Source organism: Ochotona princeps, chromosome 31 (assembly GCF_030435755.1).
Source record: "Ochotona princeps isolate mOchPri1 chromosome 31, mOchPri1.hap1, whole genome shotgun sequence".
NCBI lineage: Eukaryota > Metazoa > Chordata > Mammalia > Lagomorpha > Ochotonidae > Ochotona > Ochotona princeps.
Window position 1 is genome coordinate 9,280,180 of NC_080862.1, and position 14,825 is coordinate 9,295,004.

Sequence of the window (14,825 nt, forward strand, 5' to 3'; positions counted from 1 at the left end):
TTGTATGGTAGTAGTGATGAAGGGCACAGAGCTTGGTGCCAACCTTGATATTGAATCCTGGTTGTGCCACTCACCAATGTTCAAGTATGAATTCGCTGACCTCACTATGCGGCAGTCTGGTAAGAATCAGACCTAACTACACAGTAGGGTTGCTGTGGGGATTAACTGAACATCAAAACCACTTAGCATAGTGTCTTGAACTACTTCAGTATTTACAAGGTACACACTGCAAAATACCCGGACACAAAGAGAAGGCTGTTCTTTATTCAGGTCTCTAGCCTAATGTACACAGCGAAGCAGAATAAAGTTTATGTATCGTCAGGTGCATCCCTTGTGATATGAAACGCACAAGAATGGATCTTAATACTCAATTTTTTGTTTTTTAATTTTAAACCACGAAAGGAAGCTTTGTGGGGTTCATTAGGACAAATATAATGAGATGTTAATAGAGAAAGTAGGGTTAGGAGTATCTAGGAAATCTCACCACTTCCCAATTTTTGTTCTGGAAGTTTGGAAAGAAAAATGCTATGTAAAACACTGTAAATACATAAATTATATTAGTGAACTTAAACACAGAAAATAGTATTTTTGCTATCAAGAGAAAACATTTTTCCCTACTCTACCCACAATAATTGAAACAAGTACATTCAGTTGATTCTGCATATTTAAAGCAAGCAATTAAAGGAGTTGATGAAATAATTCAAAACACATACAGAAAATTTCAGATAATACAATAGCTCTTCTTCAAAAGGTTCAAAAACGATCACTCGGAGATTCCTATCACAAAACTGAATTTAAAGTTTCTAAGTATCACGAAGTCCTCAAAACTTTAACTTGTTAAGTATATATAAATACATACACATATATGGCTGTTTAGAAATTTTATTGAAAAGGATTCTCATTAAAAATATATATTAAAACATTTCCAAAACAATTAATACTTCAGCTAAGACAATATCCTGACAAACACTACGTCTAGGCCATCAAGCTTTGTGAAAACCGACGCAAGGATTTGATCTACATGAAGGCACTTTTCAAAAAGCCCATGGAAATGGGATTCACAGTTTATTTTGATGTGAGGAAATTCTAAAATGCAGACCTACCGTTTTCTTAATATTCCTGTTCCGTAAAGGTATCCCTATGCTTGCCAGGCCCTACATGGACTTAGTTTCCCCAATTGTGCAGAAGAGCTTCAAAACTGAAACACTTTTTTGAAAAGGCTGGCTAAGCTTTATTTTTAATCATGCCAGACAAGCCAAAACTGTAATGTTTTCCGAATATACAGTATGCAGCCAAACAAAAGAATGAAAGCCAACAAACTTACTTGGGATACACTGGTTCGTAAAGGTACTTGTCCCCTCTTGCAGATGTAATATGAAAAAACAAGATGTAGCCATTTGCCGTCTGAAAGAGAAATTTCATTAACCATGAATGAAAAAATATGGCTAGGACTATAATCCTGAGTTTTCTGACTCAGAGAAAAATAATCACTCTTAAGACCTTTTCTTCAGAAAATTAGTCTACTAAAATAAATTCATTAAGATCAATTTTAAAAGATGTGTAAGATCTGAAAATATTTCAACAGTTCACAAAATATTAGATATTCTGATAATTGGATTATTCAATGGCAGATAACAGACTATTTTGCAAGACAGATCTTTTTTAACTCTGTAAAGATTATTGTAAACTAATTATTTCAAACTTTTAGAGCAACAATACCACCACATGGTAACAGTAAGACAAAATGCTTGGTTACTCAAAGTTTACACAGCAGTAACTTCAGAATAGCATTTATCTACTCAAAAAAAAAAAAAAATCAAGCAATATATATATTTAGTCCAAAATAAAAGACTCCGAAAAATCAATTAATTTTTCTAAGATAAAAGTTTTTTTTAATAAAAATTATATTTTAAAAAAAGTGTTGTTACGTTTCCAGTCTGCATCTGTGACTTGTACTGTACCAGAGTGCTGAATGTTTTTCTCAAACTGTTTTATTCTGCTACTGAGTTCTTCCCATTTTTAAGGCCAGTGGGCATTTACCCAATGTAGAACCAAAGAAAAGGTCAAAGGTTTCAAATATCTTTCTAGCACAACTTCATGTTTTTCAAAGGAATGATACAGTCACCACTCCAGTTTCTTCAGTAAAGCCAGGCTGTTAATAAATTTTTCCTAACTGTAACCGTTACTATTTTTCAACATACTCAAAAACCAAAGCTCAGGGCCAGTTCAGGTTAGCTGCCACCTGCCATGCCAGCATCCTTGACGAGCAATGGTTTGTGTCCCAGTTACTCCACTTCTGATCCAGCTACCAGCCTGGAAAAGGTAGCAGAAGATAGCCCAAGTGTCTGGGTCTCTGCCATCCATGGATGGAGCTCTTGGCTCCTGGCTACAGCTTGGTCCAGGACAGACTGAACACTGTGGCCATCTGGAGGGTGGAACGGCTAATGGGAAAATCTTTTTTATTCTATGATCAAAGGCTTAACCCAACACTAACCATAACACCTAACAAGTAAAAAGTACAAACCACAGATAAGAGGTAAAAACAGTTACAACATCATATAATGTGTTTCATTCTTACACATTTTTTTTGTGTTCAATGTTAACTTCCACATATATGAGAAAACATGTTTCACTCCCCAAGTGAGCCGCAACGGGCCGGTGCTGTGTCAACCCAAAGCCGGGAACCTGGAACCTCTTCCGGGTCTCCCATGCGGGTGCAGGGTCCCAAAGCTTTGGGCTGTCCTCAACTGCTTTCCCAGGCCACAAGCAGGGAGCTGGATGGGAAGTGGTGCTGCTGGGATTAGAACCGGCGTCCATATGGGATCCCAGGGCATTCAAGGCGAGGACTTTTAGCCGCTAGGCCATGCCGCCAGGCCCTTACCTGAAGTTTCTAACACATGCTATTCAGATTAATTCTGTCACTCTAGACTCAGCAATGACCAAATATACATGTAACAGATATTACAGCTACAATTCATCAAGAACCAAGCATACTTACTTGGAATGTACTTCCAATCTCATTTCAGTTTTCTTCTTTTTTTTTTAAGATTTATTTATTTTTATTGCAAAGTCAGATATACAGAGAGAAGGAAAGACAGAGAGGAAGATGTCCCACCTGTTAATTCACTCCCCAAGCAGCCACAACAGCCGGAGCTGAGCCAATCCAAAGCCAGGAGCCAGGAGCTTCCTCCAGGTCTCCCACACGGCAGGGTCCCAAGACTTTGGGTCATCCTCCACTGCTTTCCCAGGCCACAGGCAGGGAGCTGGATGGGAAGCAGGGCCGCCAGGATTAGAACTGGCGTCCACTCGGTGTGAGCAATGCGAAGACTTTAGCCACTAGGCTACTGCGTCAGGCCCAAAAAACTATTCTTAATCCATGGTGTATATGCAAATAGGCACCAGAGAAGATTTGGAATTTGGTCATTAACAAGCCAACTGCTATAAGATAAACAAAACTAAATATTTCTGACCATGTGTAGTATTTTCAGATCACTAATCTAGTCAACAAGAGATCACAGAGTAGGAGGAGTGAATCCAGGCTGATAAATCATTCTGGTGCAGTGTCGGGGGAATATCTGGTCCAGAGACAAGTCACAACCTGCTGAAGTACTTGGTGTGGTCCTGCCAGGGCAACCACAGGCAGACTCCACATTCAGCAAACCTACAGCAGGTTCATTTTTAAGGTTGTTTTTTTGCAAAAGCCAGATAAAAATTTCATCTGCTGGTTCACTCTGCAAAGAAATGGTCACGACAGCGAAGGCTGGACCAGTTCAAAGCCGGGGCCTGGAACTTCATCCAGGTCTCCACGTGGTGGCAGGCACGGGAGCACTCCAGCCACTTGCTGCTCTCCTCAGGCACGTGAGCAGAGGTGGACCGCAAGGGAAGGAGCCAGAACTCAGAACAGCGCTCTGATGGGACACCTGCATTGCTTGATCTGTTTAACCACGTCCGCCCCAGAAGGCTGATTTTTATGGTCCATGAATGGTGTGATAGACAATGGTCCTTCACAGAAAAAAGGTTCTCCAGCCCTGATCTGGTGTTAAAAGCAGTGAATAGAAACTGAGACATTAAGTTTGTATGTCATCTCCCCAACATGCAGTACTTGTGTAATTATTAGCACAACGTAGCTCCCCAGATGAAGGGCAATTGCACATTTATTTCAAAGTATGAGTCTAAAAGATGAAACGAGGGGCCAACCTTGTGGTTTACTACATAGAGCCAGCACCTGAAATGGCAGCATCCCATACGGGCGCCAGTTCAAGTCCCAGCTGTTCCACTTCGATTCAGCTTGCTGCCGACTTGCCTGGGGAAACAGCAGAAGACTGCCCAAGTGCTTGGGACCCTACAACCACGGGGGAGACCTGGAGGAAACGCTTGGCTCCTGGCTTTGACTTGACTGTCTTTGTCACTGAAGCAATTTGGGCAGTGAATCAAAAGACAGAAGATCTTTATTTCTCTAGCTGCAATTCTGCATTTCAAAAAAGTCAAAGTGCTCAGTGTCAATGGTATACACTCTTCCCAGTAAAAGAGGTAATGACACCAATCTCAAAGATGACAATGAGAAAACATAGATTGAAAAGGTGAATTTAACCACTCAGGCACAAAGAATGAAGATATAGGCCGTAAAGAACGTGAGAAGTTAGAACGGCATAAACCCAGAAGGTTTATTATTTTGTAGAATATCCTCTGAAATGGAGAGAACGGAGAGGAGTGCTATGTTAATACAGACGAAAGTTTCAAAAAATTCGAAGGACAAAACAGGCAAGTGAGAAGATCAGACATTTGCTTAGGGATGGCAGGAGGTGGTCGTCTAACTAGAAACAGGCATGGTCATGACGTGGCAGGATTCTGAGGATAAGACTTAAAAGCAGTGTCGTCATTTCATAAGAAAACACTATGAAAGTGGAAAATTCTACTTACTGACACAGCTATCATGGTACTGTCGGGCCTCCATTCAGTCTGCTTGTAGGATCCAAACTGAGCAGATGATTTGGTGGATTCCTTGTAAGTTACAATTAACACACTGGGCTGGAAGGAAACAGTTGTATAATGATTAATATCTTATAAAATGCATATAAATAAAACAAGGTCACTTATGGAATACTCTGAAAATGTTTCCAAAGTATAATAAAAGACAGTTTATCAATACCAAATTGTCAGCTCTCGAAATTCCAAGGAAATTAACCAAAAAGAACTGTTTAAAAAGCCTCTTGGGTGTGGGACCAGCAAAGTGGCACAGCCCAGCTCAGTAATCCTTCGCCTGATTCACTTACACCGATACTAACACTAGTAGAGCCGATTTAACTCCCGCCTGCTCCACTCCCAATCCATCTCCCTGTTAATTCCCCAGCAGTAAGAACGGTCCACGTCCGCGGCCCCTGTTGCCCACAACGGGAGATCCACGTTGAGTTCTGGGCTCTTGACTTTGGCCTGGCCCAGCCTCAGCCATCGTTTCAAGTAAATTAAAATAAATAAAAAGAACAAAAAATTAACACAGACCTAAATCTAAAATGTAGAACTATAAAATGCCTGGGAGACAACGCACTAGATAAAAAAATCTACGACCCTGAGTGCATGGTGATTACACTTAAACATCACTAATACGATGCAAGAATCAGGAGGTGAACAAAAACAAACCTTGTGCTCTGTGACAAACACTGTCAAGAGCCTTACTACCCTGAGGTCTCAGAAAACACAATCCAGACTGACAGACTTGCTGCAAAATTAGAGCAGAAATTCTAAAGAGAGGTTACAATACAAAAGAGTCAATTTGTTTAAAACACGTACACAGGAATGAGTATCTACACATTTGAATGAATTATGTGTGTGTGTAAATGTATATATCTGACCATATCATTAGATGACCACTAAACTATAACTCCAAGAGGAAGACCCCACTACACATGATGACAACACCACTGGAAATAGACCTTCAGAACTTTCCTGGCCAACCTTTCCAACAACTGTCTGGGTCTGTATTAAGTCAACAGATCTTCGAAAGATTTTCTCAACCGACATGTCAGAATTATCAAAACCACTCGAGTATCACCCTCAGGATACTCTTCCCCATGCTGGGTTTCTAAAATGTCCTCAGACGGTCACCCCCTCATCCCCGGGTGCTGATGTAGCTTGACGGCAAGGAGGGGCCCCTCCTCTGCCCACCCTCAGCAGACACAGGAGGAAAAACACAGAGCTGAAACATCTACCCCACCCACCCTCCTCCAATCTTGGCCCTGCCCCCACCTAACGGAAAGCCCACCATCCCTCTTAACTATGTGAACAACATAGAAAGCTATGGTTCATCTACTCCATGGAATACTACTCAGCTATTAAAAAAAAAACAAAATGCAGTTCTTTGTGGCCAAATGGGCCAAACTGGAAACCATAATGCTAAGGGAAATGAGCCAATCCCAAAAGGTTAAATACCACATGTTTGCCTTAATTTAAGATGATATGATGTTATGTATAACATGTTATGTTATGTATGTTATATGTTGTGTATAAACTAAAATTGAAATGTCAATGAGGTGGTCACAGAAGGTGGTTAAGAACTCGCATTTACTTTTAACATATTGGTTACTCATTACTATGTCAATTAATTCCATAATGATGTAAATTTTTGCTGATGGTATGTTGGAGCTTTTAATTGATCGGGATGATACTCTGCTGGCTCTGTCTTCAGACCAGAGAGGGTATACCTAAGAAGCCGTTGAACTTGACTGGACAATAAGATGCTGGACTCTATGTTTGGTATACGCTTGCAATGGGGAAATCTCAACTGAACTTGAGCTGTGGTTATGCAACAAGGTGGAGGAATCCACCATGGTGGGGGGGTTTGGGGAGGGGTGGGGAGAACCCAAGTACCTATGAAACTGTGTCACATAATACAATGTTATTAATGAATTTAAAAAAATGTATAAAAAAAAGAAAATAAGAAAAAAGAATAATAATTAGAATAAAGAAAAAAACATAAAAAAAATTTTTTTGAAGATATGGGGTCTTGTGTCTGTGCTCTTTTACTTGGCATAACAGTTTGCAGTTTAACCCAATGTTGGCATGTATCAACGCTTAATTCCTTTTTCTTTTTTTTTAATTCAAAAGTCAGATTTACAGAGAGGAGAGAGAGAGAGACAAAGAGCTTCCATCTGTTGGTTCACTCCCCAAGTGTCTGTAATGGCCGGAGCAAACCTGAAGCCAGGAGCTTCTTCTGCGTCTCCCACACTACTGCAGGGTTCCAAGGCTTTGGGCTATCCTCTACTGCCTTCCCAGGCCTCAAGCAGGGAGCTGGAAGTAGAGCAGCTAGGACATGAACCAGCACCCATATGGGACCTGGCGTGTGCAAGGCGAGGACTTTAGCCACTAGGGTACTGCATTGGGCCCACTTGATTCTTTTTATGACTTTGATATTATGTCCTTGCATACACTCTATGTTTTTGCATTCACTGCTGACAGGCACTGCTTCCACCTTGGGCTACTGTGACTACTGAGTATTGCCATGGCTGCTCCTTTACCTTTAAGTCTTTGTTTGAACAGTGTCTGACATGCTTTTGGGTATACAGCTACAATTGCTAGCCATATCAGTCTGTTTAACTTTGTAAGGAACCATCAAATAGTTACCACTGCAGCTGTGCAGCTGTGCGCTCCCACTCACAGTGCAAGAGCCTCAACTTCTTTCATATCCTTGCCAACATTCGTCACTGGTTTTTTTTTTCCTTTTCTTTTTAAATTATAGTCATCAGAATGCCATGCTAAGATGTTTCCAAAAGTTTGTGGGAAAATAGAATTGAAGGATGAGCTTTAGTGCAAAAAAGTTTTCAAATCCAGGCATAGCTGTTTCATGATCGATTTATTTATTTGAAAATCAGACAGAAAGACCAACTGATCTGTCATATGCCAGCAATGACAGCCGCAACGGCTGGAGCTTCACCCACACAGCAGGGGCCCAGGCCACCTAACGCCAGCTGGGCTGGGAGCAGAGCAGCTAGGCCTCTAACCGCGCACACTGCAAACGCAGTCTCCTCCAGTAGCTTTCTGAAAAATCCGTTTATCTTCTGGTTTTGATTCACTTTGTCAAATGATTCATGGAGCTGAATAGTTTTCACATGTTTACTGGCCATCTGCATAGTCTCTTTAGAGAAATGCTTACACAAACCTATTGTCTATTTTTAAACCACAGTTACCAACTTCAAAATATATTCTGTTCCAAGGCTTCAATAGTAAGTCCATGGCTGGAGTTAAGATGTGCATTGCAAGGAGAGCACCGAGTGTGTGAACTTATCACTGTGGCGTTTGCATCCCCTCTGGGTACCACTTCATGTCCTGCCACTCCACTTAGGATCCAGCTCTCTCCTTATGGCCTGGGAAAGCAGTGGAGGGTGGCCCGAGTCCTTGGGCCCCTGCACCCGTGTGGGAGACCCAGAAGCTCCTGGCTTCAGATCAACTCAGCTCTGGCCGTTACAGCCATTTGGGAAGTGAACTGGCGGATGGAAGATCACCCTGTTCCCCTTCTCTGTAGAAATCTTAAAATACATTATATATATACACACACACACACACACACACACACACACACACACACACACACACAGACTCTTAAGTTTGAATTTGAGATTGAAATGTTGTTGAAAAACCATTATTTACTATCTTTGTAATATCTAATTTCCCCTGCACCTCATACTTAGAAAGCAGATACATGGTCGTTTTATCAGCATCAAGTAGTCTCTACCAATTATAGTGCATCAGTATAATCACTAACCAAACTCCTGCTTTTTCCAAAGGGTCCTGGCGCTAGGAGATGGCATTATGGCTCCACACACTAACCCGCCACCTGCAAGCGCTGGCATCCCATGTGGGTGTTTGTGTTCCAGCTGTTCTGCTTCCCATCCAGCTCCCTGCTGTGGCCTGAGAAAGCACTGGAGGAATGCTCAAGTCCTTGGGACACTGCAGCCAGAAAAGGCTCCTGGCTCCCGGCTTCAGGTCAGCTCAGCTCCAGTCACTGGGGCCATTTGGGAAGTGAACCAGCAAACGGAAGATCCTTCTCTCTGCTTCTCTCTGTAAATCTTTAAATAAAAGTGAATAAATCTAAGAAGGAAGCTAGTCAATGAGATTTGGTTATTTTCTATCTCTCCTATATGAAATGAATATTTGAGGAATATTTTATTCCCATCTCAACAACTGTTGGATCTCTGTGGTGATATTCGGGTGTTCTTCAAGTAAGTTTTTATAAAGAAAATAATGCTGACTGCTTAAACGTCAAACAAGCAAATTATATTTACAAGACTATAAAGCTGGACAAGAAAGACAGTACTGGCTCTTTAGAGAAGCATTCTATATACATTCAAAGTATGTATATAACTAGACAAAGAATCAAGTTCAATTTCCTAGTTACAAAGTGTCAATTCTGAGTCACAGAACCAACATATCTCCACAGTATATAATACCACCAATGACGAAGACTCTAGGACACATGGCATGTGTGTACACCAAAACCATGCAGAGTACCAGACAGCTCAGAGTTCTGTTATCTCCTACACTACATATTACAGATTTCAAGAAATTAAAAATCAGTTTAAAATTTTAAGTTACAGTTAAAGAAACAGAAAACTTAGACTACTAAATTTTCTAAGTGCAGAAAACTAAAAACATTTTTTTAAAAGATTTATTTACCGTTGAACTTGAACTGGATAAGTGGGATGCTGGACTCTGTATGGTGTGAGCTTTTAATTAGGGAATCTCAACGGAACTTGAGCTGTGGTTATGCATCAAGGTGAAGGAATTCATGATGGGGGAGGGGTTTGGGGTAAAGGGGGGGAATCCCAGTACCTATGAAATTGTGTCATGTAATACAATGTAATTAATGAATAAATATTAAAAAAAATTTATTTACTTGAAAAGCAGAGTTAACAAAGAGAGATCACAGTCTTCCTCCTCTTCACTCCCTGATGGCGCCAAGGCAGTGGCTGAGCCAGTCTCCCCTGTGGGTGCAGGGCCGGGTGCTTGGGCCACCTTCCACTGTCCACTAGATGAGTAGGGCAGCTGGACTGGAAGTGGAATAGCAGGGACTTAAATCAGCACCACATGCAATGAGGCACTGCAGGCAGTAGCTTTACCTGACAGACCAAAGCCTTGGTCCTAATAAAAACAACTGAACAACATAGCAGAAAAATTACGTTATCCTAGTTCGAAACAGCTAACCATGTTTCATTACTCCTCTTCATTTTTTTTAAAGATTTATTTATTTTTATCACAAAGTCAGATATATAGACAGGAGGAGAGACAGAGAGGAAGATCTTCCATCCATTGATTCACTCCCCAAGCAGCCGCAATGGCCAGAGCTGAGCCGATCCAAAGCCAGGAGCCAGGAAACTCTTCTGGGTCTCCCACGTAGGTGCAGGGGCCCAAGGCTTTGGGCAGTCCTTGTCTGCTTTCCCAGGCCACAAGCAGGGAGCTGGATGGGAAGTGGAGCTGCCAGGATTAGAACCGGTGCCCATATGGGATCCTGGTGCGTCCAAAGTGAGGACTTCAGCTGCTAGGCTACAGTGCCAGGCCCCATTACTTTTCTCACATGTTATATTCTCAATATTTTGTTTCCTCTCAATATAACTGAACTTAAGAATGGCAAAACTCAGACTTAGCAACAACCATCTTTGTGCCTCAGTAACCTCACTGATAAAACAAAATGTATATAAATGGAAGAGAAGTATTCTTTTTAAAAGTTTGAATTTTTCTTTTTTAAATGGTGCAAAGAGAAAGCGACAATGAGAGAGACATGGATGACTACTTCCCCCCCCCACTGGTTAACTCTTCAAATACCCAAAACAGCCAGAAACAGGCCAAGACCCTGGAACTCAAGCCAGGCAACTTCCACATGTAGTGAAACCCAGCTACTCCCAGGCATTCTCACCTGCTGATCGCCAGGCATGCGCATCAGCAGGAATCCAGGCACTCAAACCGGAAGTGGGTGTCCCAAACAGCACCTTAACCCCCGGACCAAAGGCCTGCACCAAGAGAAATGTTCTAAGTTAAAATAACAATGGCACAGTTCATGATAAGATTATAGGTACTGTGCTAACAATTCAGAGGTCATTTATTAAAGAATGAATCTGTGAAAAATAATTTTTAATTGTGAATAAACTAATTTGACTACTCCCCCTTTTAATCAGAATCAGTTGAAACACCTATCAAATTGTTTCAGTTTACTGTTCTTGCTTCTGTGGGAGACAGTATGGGTTCAGTCTCCACAAAATTTGCTTGTGGATCAAGTATAAATTTCAGCAGAACAGACAGTGACTAACCAATGCCCACCAGGTCATAGTTTTACTTACGCTTCACTTTCCTTCTTGGAAAAAACCAGAATTATCACTAACCGTTCAGGGGCAGCACTGTGATGCAGGTAAAGCCTCTGCCTGAGGAGCTGATAGGCCACATGGACACCAATTCCTGTCCCAGCCGCCTCACTGCCCACCCGGCTCCCTGCCTGGGGCCTGGGAAAGCAGTGGGGAAGGCCCTGTGCCTGGGCCTCTGGAAGCAAACAGTGGAGCCCCAGGAAAAGCTCCCGACTCCTGACCAGTCCAGCTCCAGCCCCGTTTGTGGGCGTGAATCAACAACATGGGAGTGCTTTCTCCCTGCTCTCTGTACCTCTGCCTTTCAAATAGAACACTTCACACACACACACACACACACACACACACACACACACACACACACACACAGAAGAAAGAGACTAACTTTTCAAGGTGATGATGAGAACTTAATGATGTATAATAAAAAAAGTTTCTAGCAGAATTACATCAGCAAGTATAATCTTCTTCCAAGGGACAAACTAAGTAATTATTTCTTTTAAATGTTCAATTAAAAATTACAACCCAACTAGCCAAGTTCACTAAATTACAGCCTTTTAGATTCAGAATAACTTAACAAAAGTTATATAGCAAAGACTTCAAGCAATGAAAGAATTGAAGACATCAGAAAATTACTTCCCCCAAAACACAATTTCAGGGCCCAATGTGGTGACTCAGTGGCTAAAACAGCTTGCCTTTACACACACTGGAACCCCATATGAACACGGGTTCACGCCCCGGTTGCTCCACTTCCCATCCAGCTCCCTGCTTATGGCATGGGAAAGGAGTAGAGGACGGCCTAAAGCCTTGGGACCCTGCACTCATGTGGGAGACCTGGAATAGACTCCTGGCTCCTGGCTTTGGATCAGTTCAGCTCTGGCTGTTGCAGCCACTAAGGGAGTGAGTGACCGAACCAGTGGAGTGAAAATCTTCTGTCTCTCCTCTCTGAAAATCTGATCTGCCTTTTCAATTTACAAAAATCTTAAAAAAAAAAAAAAACCCACAAAACTGAACGGAAGTGTCAGAAAGATCTCCAATATCTGGCAATTGAGCCAAAGTGAAACAGGTTAAATTTTCACTGTGCTCAGCACTGTGGCACAGCGGATAAAGCTGCAACCTGTGATGCCAGCATCCCTTGAGGGCTTCACTTTGTACCCTGGCTGCTCCATTTCTGATCCAGCTCCCGGTTAATGTGCCTGGGAAGGCAGCGGAGGATGGCCCCTGCAGCCACCAGGAAGAACCCGGGCTCTTGGCTTCAGCTTGGACCAGTGCTGACAGTTGCAAACATTTGGGGATGAGCCAGTTAATGGAGGCTCTCGTGCTATCTCTCCCTCTCTCTATGCCTTTCAAATATATAAAAACAAATCTCAAAAAAAAAAAAACCACCCAAAATAAAGTATCCACATGGCAAAGCACTGTCAGTAAATACAGCAAACTCACCAGCAAGTAAGCAGGGAAAGCTTACAGTGCTAGCAGTCAGAGGTTGCAGATTTGTTTTGGGCAAGCAGCATGCCCACATACTAGCCATTTCACAGCGAAAGCCTGAAAAACCAGAGAGCCAGAGAGAGAACAGGTAAGTTCTCCACACTTGCTTCCCTCCCTGGGAGGCAAAGAACCTGAATGATTCCTATCTGACAGGGAGGCTGCAAAGTGGATGCACAGATAAAAACAAGGAAAGGCCAGGCTTCACATACAGTACACAGCAACTCATTGGGAGACAACGTGCAAAGAAGTAACAGAGGATCTAACAGAAAGTCAAAGCTATGGCAGACATAACTGCTTGTGGCTGATGCTGTGCCACAGCACGTTAAGCCTCTGCATGAAGTGCTAGCATCCTATATGGGCACCAGTTTGAGTTCCAGAGGCTCTACTTCTGACTCTGATCCCTGCAAACGGCTCGGGAAGGCAGCAGAGGAGGGCCTAACTCACGGAGGAGACCCAGAAGATGCTCCTGCTTTTGGACTAGCCTAGCCCCAGCTCCTGCAGCTATTTGGGGAGTGAACCAGCAGTGGAAGCTCTGTGTCTATCTCTACCTCTCTCTCCTCTCTGTAACTCTACCTTTCAAATAAAAACAAAAATATTTTAAAAATGCCTAACTTTATATACAATCCCAAACCCAGACACAGATTAATCAAAGCAAGACAAGAGTCTTGCTGGCTTAACATGACACCTGAAAAATAACTGACTGATCACTAAGATACACAGAGCTGAAACCTCACAAATCAGGATAAAAGCTGAAATAATGAAGAGATGCTTGTCAGTAGCTGTAAAATGCAGCAAACATACCGGAGTTTGCAAATTAAGTCCAGAAATTCACTAAAACAAAAAAAAAGCAAAAAATGCATAATTGTTAAAAATATACAAGTTTATAAAATTTTATAAATATTACAAAATACCAAGTTATGAGTGAAAAGTTAGAAGATACACAAAGAGAAATTGTGACCCAGACTCAAAAAAGAATCTATTTCTGAGTGAGCCCAGAGTTGCAGACAAATGATTCAAGACAGTAAATGACAAAGATGCTAAAGAAATGAAAGCATCCAAGGAAAACAGGATAATGACTTGGTAAGTATGGAACTGTAGGAAGTACAAGCTGTATTTAGAAAAAAAAAAAAAGACTACTATGAGAAATTTTGGAGCTTAAAAGTAGAATAACTAAAGTAAAAATTTCACTGATAGGTTAGACATCAATTTCAAAACCGCAGATGAAAGAGTACATGGGGGATTTCTTTAACAGTGAATGAACAGGGAGTCAAACCCCTAACTGGCAGTGGGACACAGGAAATACACCCTGGTGCTGCTCCAGGTGGTGCTGGGGTGGAGAGGTGGTGTCCAGGGGCAAGTCCTTCAGATGGAGGCCAGCCCGTGGAGTGTGAGGCCAGCAGCAACCACAGCACGCAGGGCCCCAGAATCAGGATGCCTGACGATGCAGCCCGACGTGGGAGGGATGTTCCACCTAAGGCTAAATACTGGCATGGGCTCAACAGTCAACAAGCACCAGAAAGAATCAGTGAAAAAGCTTTGAAGAGCGTTCAAGAGGACGTGAAACCATTCAGAGGAGCGTGCTGCGCTGCTTCCTGCTACTGGAATGTTCCAGACATCAGCAGAGGTGGAGGTGGCAATGACTGACTGGCTCTGTAGAAAGACTTCCTGACTCCTCCAGTGCCATGTTTATTCTGCTCTCAAACTTTCTAAGACTCTTTCATTTGTGCTCATTTCAACTAGAAGGATAAGGAGTAGTTGGAACTTTTCTGATCTGACACTGTGCAACCTTTTCACAAGCCAGAGTTCCACAGAGGGCAAAGCTGCCATTGCACAGAGCTGGAAGACTCCTCAAAGGAAAGGCAAAGGAGAGGCGCCCCCAGCCGGCGGGGCGAGGGGAACACAAACAGAAAACCAACAGAAAAGACAGCAAAGATCATCACAAAGCCAAGCGATATTTCTCATGCCAGACTGTGTTCCCCACCAACCTGCCCCTCCCGGGGT

The 14,825-nt window shown here is 42.4% G+C and overlaps 1 protein-coding gene across 2 annotated transcripts in view; it reads right to left on the bottom strand.

Annotated features, from left to right (window-relative positions):
* The window catches only part of RIC1 (RIC1 homolog, RAB6A GEF complex partner 1), an 87,078-nt gene that overhangs the window by 57,806 nt on the left and 14,447 nt on the right, over nt 1-14,825 (bottom strand). For both annotated transcript variants that reach the window (XM_058657317.1, XM_004591816.2), the window contains exons 2-3: nt 4,921-5,028; nt 1,325-1,404 (exon numbers count right to left, since the gene is read on the bottom strand). In XM_058657317.1, the coding sequence (XP_058513300.1) occupies nt 1,325-1,404; nt 4,921-5,028 (188 nt within the window). The remainder of the gene's footprint in view (nt 1-1,324; nt 1,405-4,920; nt 5,029-14,825) is intronic.